This window comes from Bombus fervidus, chromosome 7, assembly GCF_041682495.2.
Source record: "Bombus fervidus isolate BK054 chromosome 7, iyBomFerv1, whole genome shotgun sequence".
Lineage (NCBI taxonomy): Eukaryota > Metazoa > Arthropoda > Insecta > Hymenoptera > Apidae > Bombus > Bombus fervidus.
In genome coordinates, this window is record NC_091523.1 from 14,396,859 (window position 1) to 14,413,265 (window position 16,407).

At 38.8% G+C, this 16,407-nt stretch overlaps 1 protein-coding gene across 4 annotated transcripts in view; it reads right to left on the minus strand.

The window, feature by feature from the left end:
• Positions 1 to 101: 101 nt before the first annotated feature.
• The window catches only part of LOC139989095 (CD151 antigen), a 90,429-nt gene continuing 74,123 nt past the window's right edge, over positions 102 to 16,407 (minus strand). For all 4 annotated transcript variants that reach the window (XM_072007037.1, XM_072007041.1, XM_072007038.1 and 1 more), the window contains 3 exons: positions 4,171 to 4,344; positions 2,459 to 2,620; positions 102 to 2,004 (listed from right to left, as the gene is read on the minus strand). In XM_072007037.1, the coding sequence (XP_071863138.1) occupies positions 1,858 to 2,004; positions 2,459 to 2,620; positions 4,171 to 4,344 (483 nt within the window). In that variant the 3' untranslated portion in view covers positions 102 to 1,857. The remainder of the gene's footprint in view (positions 2,005 to 2,458; positions 2,621 to 4,170; positions 4,345 to 16,407) is intronic.

Below are 16,407 nucleotides of genomic sequence, written 5' to 3' on the forward strand. Positions count from 1 at the left end.
ATAAAATAACGGGGAAATAGGAAGAAGTATTAAAGAAAGATAAATTATGCACGCAAAGTGCGTTGCAATTTGTTTAGAAAGAGAGAGAGAGAGAGAGAGAGAGAGAGAGAGAGAGAGAGAGAATATTCTCACATACAATCGTCGATACAACGCGTGTTCTCGTTGCACGACAAATTTTGCTATAAATAATGTGCGAAGGCTCGTATTGATTTGCGAAGCAACAGATATATATATATATATATACATATATATATTATATTATATTAAAATATAATACATACATATATATATACGCATCATATATGAATAAATACTGTACGTACATTTACAAATCGCTATCGGTTTTCTCTGCACGAATTTACATCGGCGATAATTTAAAATATCTCTGAACTTAAACGCTAACTCGTCAAGGCACTGTTTACAGTTCTGTCCGAGCTTATGAATTCGCTGAATTTCACGTCGTTCCCTCGTTCGAAATGGTCGATACTTACACGTCCTCCATCTTTCCGCTGAGTTAAACGATCTTTAAAGTCCTTCGTCGAATAAATTAAGAGACAAAATCGTTTTTACGTTATAAGAAAACTCGAGGGACGCGGTCGACTTTCATAGAATAGGAGGAGAACGATCGTTTCGCGATCGCTCGAACAATCGGTTCTCTCGTTTCTCGGTACCCTTTTTTTCTGTTTTTATTTTTGGTGAAAAAGCAGGACGATCGAATGGTCCGGTTAATCGACAAATGGGGACTCGCTTTGGCCCCGAGGAACAGCGCCGTGTTTCGATCGCTACCACTGGAACACGTCGTTGTGACTTTTTACTAGCTAAAGAACGCTAAACTCCCTTCTCGTACGTGTAACTTGTGTATATACCTTTAGAAACGTTTGTGCGGATTCGTTACGGCAGTATTCGAAGAGACAGCGTGATTTGTACGAGCGGAAGAACGTTCGCCGACAGTGAAACCAAGTACGTTCGACGTAGCCAGAGATCACTTGTCGCGAGTGAACGGGGCATCGTGATCGATGCTGTCCCGTTACAAAAAGAAGAACGCCTCTCCGTTCTTCCTCGAGAAAGAGAAACGGCGTACAAAAAGCTTCGGATTCGAGCACACGAGTTGCTCGCGACGCAGAACAAACACGCTTTGAAATAGGCATTCGTTGAAACATTTTTTTCTAAAATTGTCATGGTTCTTTTATATGGAAAATGCACGTGGTATGACCCCGGCCAGTAGTCGAGAATTAATTGAGATTCATTTAGGCGAGGAGGAAGTCGGTGAACTTTAAAGACAGAGTTTTTCTTTTCATCCGCTTCCTCTCGGCCGATTAATTCGATCGAAATAGGATTCCTCGCGGAGGTGAATCGGTCAACGAATGGAAGCGAGGATTTCGCGACCATTTCGTTATCGAATATCGGTAACTCGGTGTTGCTCCCCTTTTTATTCCTCTTCTTTTCATTGAATTCCGCGTTGCACGGGACGTATAAAAGAAAGAGAAAGAGTTTCGTCTTTGAAGATTTCCGTGGCGAGGGAGATCGTCACGGTGACCCAAACGCCACGCACCGTTTACTCCATTTTTCCTCGTTTCTTTCCCTTTCGAGTCTCTTTGTACGTAATCTCCCCTTGGGAAAGGGATAGAATAGGACAGAAATTCCAAGAGTCCGTCTCTTCGAGAGGCTGGGAGGATTTCAGCGCCAGAAACGGAGGAAATCCTGAATGGCGAACGTCGGAAGAAGGATCTCCTCTTTTCAACGACCGCTCCTCTTCTTTCTTTTCCGGTACGACGATCAAACGGTTCCATCACCGTTCTGCATGTATCTGCACCAGGAACGGCCGTTGTTGTTGCTCTCACGGATTTGCAGCAATTCTCAGTCGTCGAAATCGTGTCTGAGCTTTATATACAGGCACGAGCCAAGAACGATACCGAACAGCTCTAGGACCGATAGTCCTAGGCCTACTGCTCCCAAGATGATCAGATGGTCCTTCGTCGTCTCCAGAAATTTGTAGATACAACCCTGTACAGAATTTTCAGATTCAATGATTTGCATTCTAACCATCCGATTTTTTTGATACTGATCGATTTTCATATTATCGTACAATAAAATTGTATCAAAGAAATTACGATAACGATGTACTGTCTTTACACGTTGAACGTTCTGCATATCACCCATTTATGAGCAATGAGTTTCTCCATTTACGTGAGTAAAATTTTGCAAATTATTCGTAAGAATTGATTTTCCAATCGCAATTAACAATAACTAATGATTCCAACTTTGTCGTTTAATCTTTTACGCTCGGAAAATGTTGGAAGATTTCTTTCCACGAACTCGACACATATTCGATTTATAGTAGGCGTTCAACATGTTACAGCTCGTATCTTTGTAGCTCTTGAAGACTGAAGCTGGACTGAAAAAGCGTGCGCTTCAACAAGGAAGGGACAATTGGATTCGACTGAAAATCGATTGGTACCGTGTAATGGATGTTCGACGGATGATCCCTCCTTCCACAAAGGTGGGTCGGTGTCTTGCAACAGCTATCTGGGACGAGGCTTCCGTCCTTGAGAACATCCTCGCCTTTGTGCCATTCGCTCACCAGCCAATCCTCGAATCTCACGGCTCCGCAGCATTTGAACTGGAACGATGATTTACAAATAAAGTAACTGTAAATATAAATACCATTTAGTATTTATCGTGAAAAGTACATTAAACTTATTTTCAAGTTTAATCCTTAGATAAACCCGGACGACGAAGAGTAGATCGATTCTGACTCGTATAGACGTTTCACCTTTGATGTTACACTTCGTAATTTCTATCTACTTATTATTATTCTATTTTTTAAATTAATTAAGTCATCCTACACACGGAAAAGAAAAAAATATAATTTTTAATAAAGTTTCAGCGTGTAATATACATTATCAACTGTGAATTACGTGCACTTTTTAGCACCTTTGTGTCGCTTAGTAATTAATTCTTTCAAGTTTTGAGGCAAACATGCTGAGACGTGAATTATAACGGTATAGATCACACCGCTGCTTTTTTCCATAAAACAGCGTCTTTTTATTTTATAACAAGTTTATTATTATATCTTTTCAAGCCATGAAAACCTATCGTCCGAAGCATGAATTTACAACTTAACTAATTATAAAATTAAAGAGACGATACCTTTATTAAGAGTTGTAATGTTGAAAACGAATTCTCGAAACACAAAACCGCGTGTGATAATTATCTTGAAATCTTTGAACGCGCAAGAAGCCGCCATCGCGTGACTGTTAAACGAAAGAACATTCCTTCGAAAGAGTATTTCTTTTCCACTGTCGAAGGTAAGGACCACGAACATCAGCAACAACGATTCAGTCGATCTTAAGACGAACGTCGAGTTTCCTCTCGCGAGGCAACGACGATGGGAGAGAAGAAAATCGGATCGATGCAAGGAGCCGCGACTGCATTAATAGATTCGCAGAGGACGAACTCGAGGCCATTTCGCCACACGATAACGATGATTTGCAGTCGTAAACGTAGCGAAGTAACAGTGGCACCGGTAGTCAGGGTATAGAGAAAAATGGCTAGGCGATATCGCGGCCACGTAAGGCAGCCCTTAGCCATTTCGCGTACTACAAAACTTAACGACATTCTACGTTGCGTTGAGAGATAGTGACGAAGAAAGATGAAAAGAAAGGCAAAGGGAGGAGAAAAGTCGCTTTAGCAAACTAACCGTACCATAAACAGATATCTTTGTCAAGTACTTAATACATCGGGAATGCCAGTGATCTAAACGTTAAGTCTAGCGGTATCTCTTCACAGTGAGTGAAGATTCAGCGTCTGGATCATCTGTAGAGATTTGCAGTAGCGTGCAAAAAGTTTAGATCATTTACGACTGTGATCTCATAATGGCAACTAATTATATATTCAGGAGATAACATTCTACGTGCTAGAAACGATGCTATAAAGAAACGAATCTTTACAAATATAAATTTTGTTCTTCTTATGGGAAGAAGTTTTACGTAACGGTTCATGTTTATAAATATTCTTGGAATGTCTTCATGTTTTGTGTTCCTTAAAATTGTTAAATTTCTATAAACGAACGTGAATACAAGGTGGAAACGTCATGTTAACGCCAAATTTCCGAACGATCTATGCTTCTTCCGATCGCTTTGAACAGCCAGTATGTCACCGGTAACTTACCTCTATCTGCATTTGGTCGATCGCCGAAGTTTCCCTGCTCCTCATAGAGTAGTTCTCGAGGAACGTACGATTAAGGTTCATCTTCAATTCAGGGCCGACTTGTTCCTCGTAGAGCCGCGCTAGAGCACCGACACCCGCTTCCAGCACGAACACCAGCATCACCACGAACACGTACTGCAGGGAAAAGGAATACAAAATGAAAGGAATTGGAGAAATAGTTCAATTTATATAACAACGATACCTATCTATCTTCGTTTTCCGTAACGGCAACATGATTTTGATTGCAATCATAAAAAAATTACGATTCTCGCAGGACAGATCGTACAATTTATTTATCGTTACAAGCCAAACTGATCGGTTATGATAGTTTTTAGAAATTTCTATGACAGTATTTGGTATCAGAGTAGCCGATCGATGTTTCATTAAAAAAAAAAATTAAACAATTAGTTTGCACAGATAGCATCGATCGGTTGAACTTTCCTCTGGAGTTCGTACTAAATAATAATTATCTATTTTATCGATGGACAAGTGCTTGTAACATTATGACAAATTATTCCTTAATCGATAGATTAAAGATGAGAAATTTCATACGTTCGCGATTTAACCCATTGAAGATTAATTATTTTTAGAGAGCGAACGCTCTTAAACATTGTCAATTCGCAGGCTTTCTAACGTAACGAACGAGGACCAGAATTGAACGCTGCCGTCAAAGATTTGCGTTCCTGAAACCAGTCCCCGTATCTCCCACGATGTCGACGATCTCGATTGCGATTATCCGCCGCTAACGACTTCCGCGTCTTCAAACGTGGAAAATCGTGGTTAATACTCGCGAGAGAACGCGTAAATCTTCCATGGAAGTTTCTAGTTTTGTCCAGCGAGTCGTTAACACGCGCGAACACGGTCCATCGAGCGAAACGTGAATCACGCCAATGATTCTCTCGTAGCTGGAAACGATCGAGTCTTCAACGTGGAGTTCTCAGAACGGTCGATTAATAACCACACGCAACAGCGACTCGTCGAGTCCAATGATGAAAACGTGTTCGGAACCTGTTTCCTTTCTGTCGCGATAAATTATGCCACGCTTGTCAACAGCCGACTGGCACGCGACGAATAAATCGAGTTCCTCTAATTTTCAAGCAAATAAACTCAAGTCTGGGTAATTTGCCTTGCTTGTCGTCGCTTCGTTTCGCCAATCTGTTCTATTTTAGGTTTCCGAACTTTTTGAGATTCGAATGGGTCCGTCATATATTCAAATTAAACAAAATTAATTGCTTGTACCGAGGTTCGTCGATCAAAACGGAAGAACCAGCGGTTTGCAATTAATTTTTTTAGCCGGACGTCGCGTAAATTTGTTTCGTTCCATCTTCTCGCCCTATTTCAAGCTTTCGGTTTTTCAAAAATTTCAAAATTTCATTTATTCGAATCGAAAGAGGAGGAAAAGATAAATAAGGGGAATCAGCGGCGTGTAATTAATTTGTTAGAGCGACTCTTGCGTTCGCAGATTCAACTCGCGTTAATCTTCTCGAGCTCGTTTCAAGCTTACGAATTGTTTAAAAGTCGAAAGCGTCTATTGTGTTCGTACGAACCGAGAGAAAAAGACGGAGGATAAGAACTTTTCAATTATATTTTTTATTCAAATTCCTACAAGCTAGGACCGCGAAGGCGAATACTGTGCTAGAACATAGCGTTTCGGAAGATGGTATCGGCAAGCTTTCATCGGCAAGCTTTCATCGACAAGCTGACGAAGATCGTCGGAATTAACCGAAACTTTCTTTGTGATGAAATTCGGTCTGTTACGTGTTAGAGCCGCAAAACGCTGTGCGAAGCGTTTTAGGATTTTCATGAATATAAATCCCCGACGCGTCGACGAGCTGTCCGCATGAATATTCAAGCTGCGAGGAACTGGCCACGGTCGATCGTTTCGCAAAGTTTCCAGGCGAATCGCTGAGGAAGGAAGAATTCGTTCGTGATTCGCAAAATGCGTTACCCTTTGAATCTTGAACATTTCCAAGCTGTAACGTCTCTAATCCTCTACCTTTTCAACTTTGAAAACTTCTTCAGAAAGGAACGCAACCTTTTTTGAAGAAGGACTACCGCGTCTATTATTTTCTATGGCTATCCCATCACTTTGGAAACATTTCTATATTATCTTCGTAGGAAGAAACTGCTTGAAAAATGTTAACTGAACTGATTGAAAAAAGTTAACACTTTGACTGCCACGCCGAAATCACGCGTTTCGCTCAGGACGCCACGGGAATATTTTTATTATTCGAAGCAAATAATGGTAAAATAATAATAAATTGACGATATAAGACAATATTCTTCTCCAATGGACCGTTTATCTTACTGGTGACGCTTTGGTAACAGTTGATAGCGACATATTATAACGAGGCTTCGTTTATTTCAACAAACCATTCGCATTCGTTATTTCATCGTAGGCAAAACGTGCGGAATATATCGTTGAAACGTGTACAAGATATTAATAAACAGTATTTGCTCATTCTATATATAATAGTAAGGTATGTTCACACTTCTAACTTTAATTATATGATCATAAAGAAGCATTTACGATTATTTTCTAAGCTGTGTTTATAATAATACTCGTGGACTACCCCTCAAAGATATGGATGCAAACACAGTGCACAGTTAGATGCAGGATTTGTTATCATTTTTTTTTTTTTATCGATGTTCTAATAAAAATGTTTATTCGTTCAATGGGGCACTTTTTATTTCAAAGTATCTTCTAGTTATCGGTTATATTCAAACTGCCCTAACTGTCAATTTTCATTAAATTTTTACAATTGTAAGAAGTTCAAGCGCTCTGGTCACCAATGACTACCATAGCGTCACAGGAGAAACCGTGACCGGTCATATATGAACAACGTGGCAGTCAAAGTGTTCATCGACCTATTCAGATTTCTATTATCCAAATAAAAACTATAAGAAGGAACACGACAAGTCACACATTTCTGTCTGTCTTCGACAACAGAGTAATTTAAAAATTCAATACATTGTTAACTAGTTCCACGTTATTTCAACTGTTTTGCTAATCGATTATCGCGCTATTGATTATGCTCCTGTATCTTGAATAGTCTCCTCGGGCGATCCTGAAATATACCACAAAGTGTGATAGAAGAAAATTTCTTCCCTGAATCCGGCGATCCAATAGAAAACGACACAATGTGCATACGCGCGCTTCACTTTAAATTCAATGTACACGCGCGTGATATGTAAGTACACTACATTGGCCGCAGCATCCGAGCAGGAACGGCAATTGACAGTTTAGAATTGGACAGAACCGCTGACAGCGAATAGACGGTCGATCATGAACACTGACCGCGGTCACGGCAATCACCGCCGATATCCGTGGACAATGCAAATAAATCGATTCTACGAGCAGAAACGGCTTCGTGCTTGGCACATGGTTCGATTCTATTCGAAAGTGACGTCGTGTAACGACGCGAGATGAATAAGATCGATCGAAATATCTCTTTTTTAAATTGTTAAAGAAAAAAAAAAAAAATACACGATTCAAGATTCCTTCGTTAAAATATCAATTATTATATTGGATCGTTGGAAAAACTTGTACAATATTATGTAATTATTGACATTAAGTCCCATTTGATATTCGATTGGAATAGAGTATAATTAATTACGACGTGATGCAAGATTCAAATAAATATTGCTCCTAGTTGGTCATTAAATGTAATCATTAAAGAGAAATATTCGGAAATAATCAATAAAATGGGAGCTATTTTTAAATCAATTAACGTCAATCTAACGTTAAATTAGGAAATTGAATCATTTGAATATTTTATTCTAGTTTATTTCGGTTTCCATAAAAAGTTTTTAATGCCGAAACTGAATACGTTAAAAGCTCGTAAAAGCTTGAAAGTATTCATAAAGTACTAAAAGAGATGACAAGTTTATCGAGAAAGCAATCATGAGGCGATTAAATAGATGGTACAATGTCATCAATTTCGTCACGAATTCTTCAAACAGTACGTATCGTATTTGATTAAGAACCGGAAAAAGTTACGTAATAATTCTTTTCCTAGAAAATTTCTCGACCGTTTGTCTCCAAGTTCTCTCATTAAAAATCGAAAGAATTTTCAAAAGGAAATTTCTGTCTCTCGCGATAAGTTAAACTGTCGATTGATCGCTAGCAAACTGACACTCTACTCGATTCGCCTTTTACTTTTCCCGCGTAAACGTGTAAAATCGCCGCACTTTCCTTAAAAATACCACGGTGGTCGTTATCGGGATTTACCTACCCGATGGTTGCGGCGGCGGCAAAAATTTTAATTGAACGCCGTATATGGGCTCGGCTAATGAGACGATTCGCTCGTGCCATAGTGTGCACAGGTGGTGAAAGGGAGCTAAAGACCTATGAGTGGCTATGAGAAAGGAGAAGCAAAAGGTTGACCGAGACAACGCAACGTAGAAAACATTTCGTAGCGCGTAATCGGTCTTTCATTAGTCTCATTACTCGTTTCACGTAACGGTGTTCGTACACGATGGCCGAAAATTCGTGGTACTGCATTATGTAGCTGAAAACAAGGTAAAAATAAAAAGTGGCGAAATTGCGCGGAACGTTTCATCGAGTTTGAATATTTGAGGAATCTGAGAAATATGACGAATTCCTGACTACACTGACAAATAATTTGGAAACGTAGAATAAAGTTTTGTCGTTTAAGGCCTCAGTTTACAGAAAATGGAATTTGAATACGTCACTGATGTTTACTGGGCAAATTTTCAAACTTGATTTTCTCGATAACGTGGATCCAGACGGAAAAATTTTATTCCACGTTTTCGACTTACTTTCACACGTACATAAATCTCCTATCGATTATCTATTCCTATTCTATCTGGAAGTTAAGCAAATTCACGTGTATTTGACGAGTTTTCAAACTCGATTCTCTCGAGAACGAAGCCTTCGACGTAATTTTATTACTCTTCATTTTCTTATGAACTTATTTGGAACCATATAACCTACTTGATTTATACCACGAATTTAGTACCACGATGTAGAATTCTCGACCGAAAATGAGTGAAAATCTGCGGAGAATGGAAGTTTTTCCAAGCTGGTCGAGCTGTCGTTCTACTTTTCATATAGACCGATTGGAAAAGTAATTTTCCTGAACGCGGCGTTCGTTCGAAGGACGAAAGAATAAAAAGATAATCGAGAGTTCGCGAGGCCTCATCGATCCAAAATGTTCCAATTACTGGTGATATAATGGGCAAAAATTGCATCCATGCTCGTCCCGTTGATTGGCAACTGCAACGATAGTTTAAAGCTGCCTGAAGCCGAAAGAGCTGGGGAAAACGAAAGAAGGGGAGACAGTGGAATCAATCGGAAATCAAGATTCTCCGATCGAATGGAATCAACAATCTGATTTCAGTCGCATGGTGGATGTAATGGTTTTTTCCTTTTTTGCTTTCGAAATATCGTGGACGAAATAAAATGCAGAAATTCCAGATAATCATGGAACGAGCAACGGATTCGAGAGAAACGAGCAGCGATATTATCACTTCGCCACTGTCCGATAACCGACCAACAGAAAAATTCATCATGCTCGTTGAAACGAGAAATTAGAGAACGTTCAACTCGATACAAACGGTCCTGTCTTTGTTTCTTTGTACGTTTACTCAACCGATTGTGATATTGCCGTTGAATCCATATCGATGCTGGTCTTCGCTTCTTTAAATTTGTTGCCGGTTGTTTCGTTTAGTATGTGAATTTCGTTGATGGTCATAAACGCACTGTTCGCAGATGTTCTTATCGAAATCTTTTCAGTATTTCGTTCGTAAGTATATGAATATTTTTAATACATTTGCATTAACGATACATCGATGTTATTCAGATATAATATCACGAAAAATTAAGATCAAAGGACCTTCTTATTTTATTTTGCTTTATTTATCGACAAGTAAACGAACCGAGAATAATAAACTTTTTAAATAATAAGATGTAACAGATGTAAAATAAATATGCCATCTTTTGCATACTATATGAATAATTCTGAACGAGCAAAGCATAGATTACGCGCTCCTGTTTGTTCTAAAAACACCTAGTTCAGCGGACCCTAATGGTGACGACGCGTGCTGGCGAGAGGATTTGCAACCCCTTGAGAACATCGTGCACAGGAATCCAACGTGTCCAAGTCTCCTAAGAGAGGTACGAAATAATCCGGCGCAAGAAGATCTCGACGATGCTAAACTGGCTCGTTCAGCTACCGGTGTGTAATTAAAAGAACATTAAATCTAAAATGGTCGAATCGTCGAGAACAAGAGAATTCGCAAAAAGATGTGAGATTTCCAGACAAATATTAGAGACGAGAGATGCCTTCCTGGATCCTAAAACACACTAGCTGACGATATCGTGGCTGAAAATAATAATTAATATTTCGAGTTAACTTGTCTTTTCTGATTAGCAGATTAAAGCGATATATGTGGCATAACAATACTGATTATAACATAATCTTGATTTATCATCTTCGATTGTCGTACGTTCGAGTTACATCCAAACGATATTATTTCAAAGGAAATTGGAAGGCAAAGAAGAAAATTCTTGAAAATATTCCCTCTAACCATAGTACTGCAAAGTACTCAAAGACTGACCTAATTTTCTTCAATGTTAGAACTGTCGACTAAAATATAAAGTTCGCAAATATAAAGGAAATGCAAAATATATAAAGTATTATATAAGAATTTTCAACGACACGGTTGTAAAACCGTACGTGAAGTATCGGACACGCGATGTGGTCTGCAAAATGGTTGCATAATGCGTTGATTTTTATTCGAGCAGCATATGACTATCCAGATGTTGTAGCACGAAGAAGAAGCTTTTATCTATCTATCTATCTATCTATATATGTAAATATTTTACAAAGAATCATCTGTAAAAATACACCGTTACAAATGTATAAAATAGCCCTGAAAAATCTTGAATTAATCGTTTTTTTAAACATCCTCGTACTTGTAACGTTAAATTGTCAAATGAAAATTTAAAACTACTTAAAATTCTTTCTGTTTAAGCAAACTCTCGAATCACCGATCTTTTACGATCAGAGGAAAATCACGGGTTGTTCATTTCGGATTAAAATGTTCTAATTAAAATCACTTAAAATTCCCTTTGTTTGTGCAACGCTCCAATGTTACGCTCCAGATTCAACGCCAACGTAATGTTCGAATCACTGATCTTCTACAATAAGCTTCGCCCAACTCTCAAACCGTTTACCATTACGGACGAACAGAGGCCAGAAGAGGCGGTTATTCGTACGTATCTCGGTAATGAGGTCCCGATTCTGCGAAAGGATATCCTCCGCTTTTGTCTCTTAACGCTGCTACCGCATGGTTTCCTCCGGCCAACTGGATTAACCAGCGCGCACTTATCTCCTCGCCGAGAGTATTTCATGCAAGTAAATATAAAAGAGCCGGATAAGGCAGTCGCGATATATTTTCTATCCGTATAGGGTTAACCGTAATCACGGATATCTTAGTTTCATGCGTGTCGAAGGTAAACGGAGCAACCAACGATCCCTAGATTCGCTATCGAGAGACGGGCTCGTTACACCGCGACATGGACACGTTTTAACAAGGAGATATCGTCTATGATCCTTCGAGTATCTCCTTTTACGTCCTTCCTGCGTAAAACGGCGTCTTTAACGAGCCTCGCCTCGCATCCTCCTTCGCCTATCGACCTATCGTCCAACTTTTACCGTCATTTGAATATTGATTGCAGAAAGAGAGAGAGAGAAAGAGAGAGAGTCATTGTGAATTACAAAAAAGTGGTACAAGTTATGGAATAGATCCCGATGAAGAATTTTTGAGGATTTTTCGAGGACTTTTTCATCTTCCTGATTCACACGGTATTTTTATATCAAAACATGCAAAGTATAGACTCTTCATATCCCAAGAAATAAAACAAAACCGCAAAGATTTTAAGAAGTTTCTAATAACTTTTTATTCCATCCCATTTGCCATAAATACCCTAATATGTTTGATATTCTCATTTCTCAGCGAGCAACTGAGTATTAGTCAAATTTTCGCTAACAGGGTAGGTAAGCTAATATCCTTTACGCTGCTGTCTTTTGCGCACGATTATAAAGGTCACAAAGGATATAATTTAGCAAACACGACGATGGTACCCCGCTGGGGGTAGCCACCCACATGCTATATTTTTATTTTTATTTTTTATTCACTAAGATATATACCAAATGTCCTTCTGGACAAATTGTAAAATTCAAATAAATAATTAAAAAAAAAAAAAAACAATTATAAAGGTACAAGTCAATTTCGCTTCTTTCCCGCTCTTTTACCTGAGATTCGAACGATACATCTCAAATTGATTATCCGATCTTACATCGTATTTTAGATATTGTAGGTGCTTCTTTGCAAAACTAGTAATTCTCACTAGTAATTCTGTTGCGTATTCGCTAGAGATTTATCAACGAGTATGTACATCACGAGGAAAAGACAATTTCAACAAAAAGACTCTATCGATCAGCGAGGAAACGATTCGAAGAAACGGTCGCAATGATAAAGCAGAAAGTGCTTAGGGAGGAACGTGCAGAGGTGGCTGGAAATCGGCAAATCGACGGGTAATCGATGAACTTCGAGTCCGTACCTCGATTTTCTTACTCGTACGCGTTCGTTCGAGCATAAATTGGTCGTAAGTGGCGCGATCGGCCGTTGGATACTTAGGAAGTAATGTGGTCTCGCCCGAAGCGTTCGGATCGGTGCTCGGAACGACGAGTGGAACTGGTTCGAAACCAGTCCGAGGCGTCGAGACTTGTCCGCCGATGCCAGTGCCGCGATACGTCATTTACTGGCATAAAAAAAAAAAAAAATCGACCGCTACTATGGTCATGGATACTAATTGAAACGCGCCGCGTCTCGTTAATACGCGAGCTTGCTAATTATTGCTTAATGATCTCGAAGCGCGCGGTATCCGTGATACACGCAAACATCGATATCCTTTGGGACATAGCGATCGTGAATTAGGCGTATCGTTCGATCGAATGTGACCTTCGCCGTGATTATGATCACTGTTCGACGGGTAATTGTTGGTAGCTTTGATAAGAGCATTAGATTATACATAGTAAATTACACAACCGATTATACGATTATACAATGGAGTTTGAAGGTTGAATCGATTTGACGGATTCCTGATGAGATTTGTGACGTGATCGCCTGGGAGGAATGGAAGATTAGGAGGCAGATAGGTATTTATCAGAGAACTCGGTGAAGAGGGAAATTACAGAGCTTGAGATTTTGCTAGAAACTGCATTTAATCAACTGTGTGGGTTTGTACTACTCGCAGCACGTGATGAATATATCAAAAGAATACGGTGGCTAGAAAAAGTATTGGGGTATATCCTTATTTTACAATGATATGTATTTTTACTGGATTCTGTGCGTTTCATTTTCACATTGTGGAATTTTTATAGTTATGTAAAAGCAACACTAAATTATACGAAATTTAGTCGCAAGTTAAGCTTGCGTTGATAAGCGAAATTGTAGGAACTAAAATTTTATTAGAAACTTTATACGTATAGTCAACTATATGTATGACAGTACTGAAAAGATGACAAATATATTGATAGTTGGATATAAATCGCGGTTACGTTAGTAAAAATAGGAGAATCGCGAAGATGTATTTATCATAGAAGCGTATAGCGGCTGTTATTACTCAGCGGAAACGTTAGCCTCGTAAATGTTACTTTAGGTTACAGTAGATACAACGCGTACACGCTAAGAGCATCGAATGAACAGCGATAAATTTCTACGTTGTCGTGTAACATCGGCTAACGATGACAATTTGTCGTTTAGCGCCGTGAGAATGGCGTATCATCGAAGGAGCGCGACGAACGAAATAGTATCGGAAACTATTCCTGCATCGTTCCCAACAAAATCAAAGACTCCATAGGGGAAGACTAAAGTGACTTTTCGTTAAATAATCATAATCTTCGCCAATCGATTTGAACAAGTGGAGAGTCAAATTAAGAAGAATCTGTTCTCACAGATCTCTCTGCGGTTTGCAAGGGTTGTTAGTGGAATTTAACTATCATTTATGTGGAATTAAGCATGAGCCAGTCCACGAAGGTTGCAGGCTCAATGGTAGCGCGAGATACCAGAGCGGTGCTACGCTAATTCTCGCTTAAGCACAATTTATAGCTTAGCAGGGAACGCTAGTTTTCAGATAGAGAAACAACGGACAGGTTCGAAGGACGAAACTTTGCATTGAAACATATGGTTATTTCAAACTACGGAACTTTGTATAGAGTTTAATTATTTATTCAATAATATAATATCGTAACAGGAAAAGCGTATTAGATAAAAGAGAATACGCGATATGAAAGCACGCGATGTAGAGCGCTGGAAATGTAATGAATTGTAAATACGTCGATATACAATGTTGGAGAATGGCAATTCGACTGGGAAAATTCTGACAGGAGGAAGCGGATGATTTTGGTCATTTCCTGCTACTTAATTCTTGGTTTCTACGAATTTCTGTATTCATAATAATAATACATTGCGAATGTTTGCGTATATTCATATTTTTATTAACATAATTAAGAGAGTATTACTAGCTAGGTATCTAAATATTCGAAATACTCTTTGGCTTTTTATACTTCCGTTTGGTTTAAAGAAAGTGTAAAGAAACATAAGGCAAAACTATTTTCTTCGAACTATTCTGAAAATTTATTAAACGAAAATCTCAAACCGAAAAATCTTTGGCACTGAAAGTGCTCAAATACTTACAAAACGAAGAAAATATAAATTTTGCAAACATGGGTGAGATATTGTGAATACGTATTAAAGTCCATTAAGCTGCCAGACTGCGTGTGACGGCATATCCTCTCTCGGTGAATTATGTCGTTGGAGCGCAAGAAAACAAGGAAGCTTTTAAAGTGATTCTTTTTTTTCGTTCCTTTCTCTATTTTTTCGTTTCTTTATCTGTTTTTCCTTTGCTCATAAGAGAAAATCGCCTTCGGTTCCGCTGATCGAACTTCAACGCAATCTGAGCTTTCGATGCAATTCCGTAGAAAATATCCTTGGTACCGTATCAACCGTAACGACTGATCTTCTCCGTGGAAAAATCTGGATATTTTTAACAGCGTTCTCTCTATCTATTTGTTTTACTTTAGCACATTTAGCTTTGACGATAGAACCGCCATTGGATCGCGAACGTCGCGATCAACAAGGGGAGACTTTGCCGAGGAGTTCAAGCGATAATGTCGGAGGCAATCGACTATGCGTTCAAGGCGAAATCGACCTTGTGATTAAGTATTTTATTACGTGTTACTACGTGGATGGGATTTCTTTATAGTGGTAGGTGTATTTTATGCAGAGTACAAAAAGTAGCGCGATCTACATATAGCTAAGATTTATTTCACTGGTAGATAAGCAGCCGGTTTAGAATCTTCGAACTATGTAACGACGATAAGCTCCGTTTACTCGTAACTTTAATAACTATCTTTTCAAATTAAAAAGATTGAAAAAGTAAACTTGAAGAAGTGCTATGCAGTATATACTGTGGAAAATCCTTACACCATCCACGGATAACGATCTCGTAACGATACTCAAATCACAATTCTAATCCTAAGTCCTAAATTAATGTTATAAGATACGGATAGACCGATTTAGAATGATATATGAGATGAAAGTAGATCAAAGACGCAAACAATTTATTCGAAATACTACAAACTTCCTGTTTGATAAATGGCATAGGACTATTGCATAGTACTGTGTATCCTTTCGTAAATCCCTTTAAAGTCAGATCTGAAATGAACGGTGGTATTATGCATTCTTTCTCGTGTGGTGTTACCATATGATAATTGAATTAAATTAATGAAAAATGATATTATTAAAACAATATATTATTATTAAAACATATCATTGTCAATTCTTTAACCGATTTCATACGTTATAGGAAACACATAGAATAAAATTACAGGCTTCATAGCATCGGTCAAAATCGATGGTATAATGTAAACGAGCAGTCTTTCAAGCAATCTCTTCCCCTACGCCATTCCTTCATTTTCATCGAGGAAGCGAGCTTTAACAGCAGACAAAGTCTCCGTGCCTGGAGCAATAATGTCGGAGGCAGCGATGCAAGTCAAAGGGAAGTTCAGCTCCACAGCCGAGAAAGAAACGGAGCTCGTAGATGGGCATTGAAGCTGCCCCGGAAACGGAACTTCGAGAAATCTTTTTTTAAATGCTTCGGCGAGA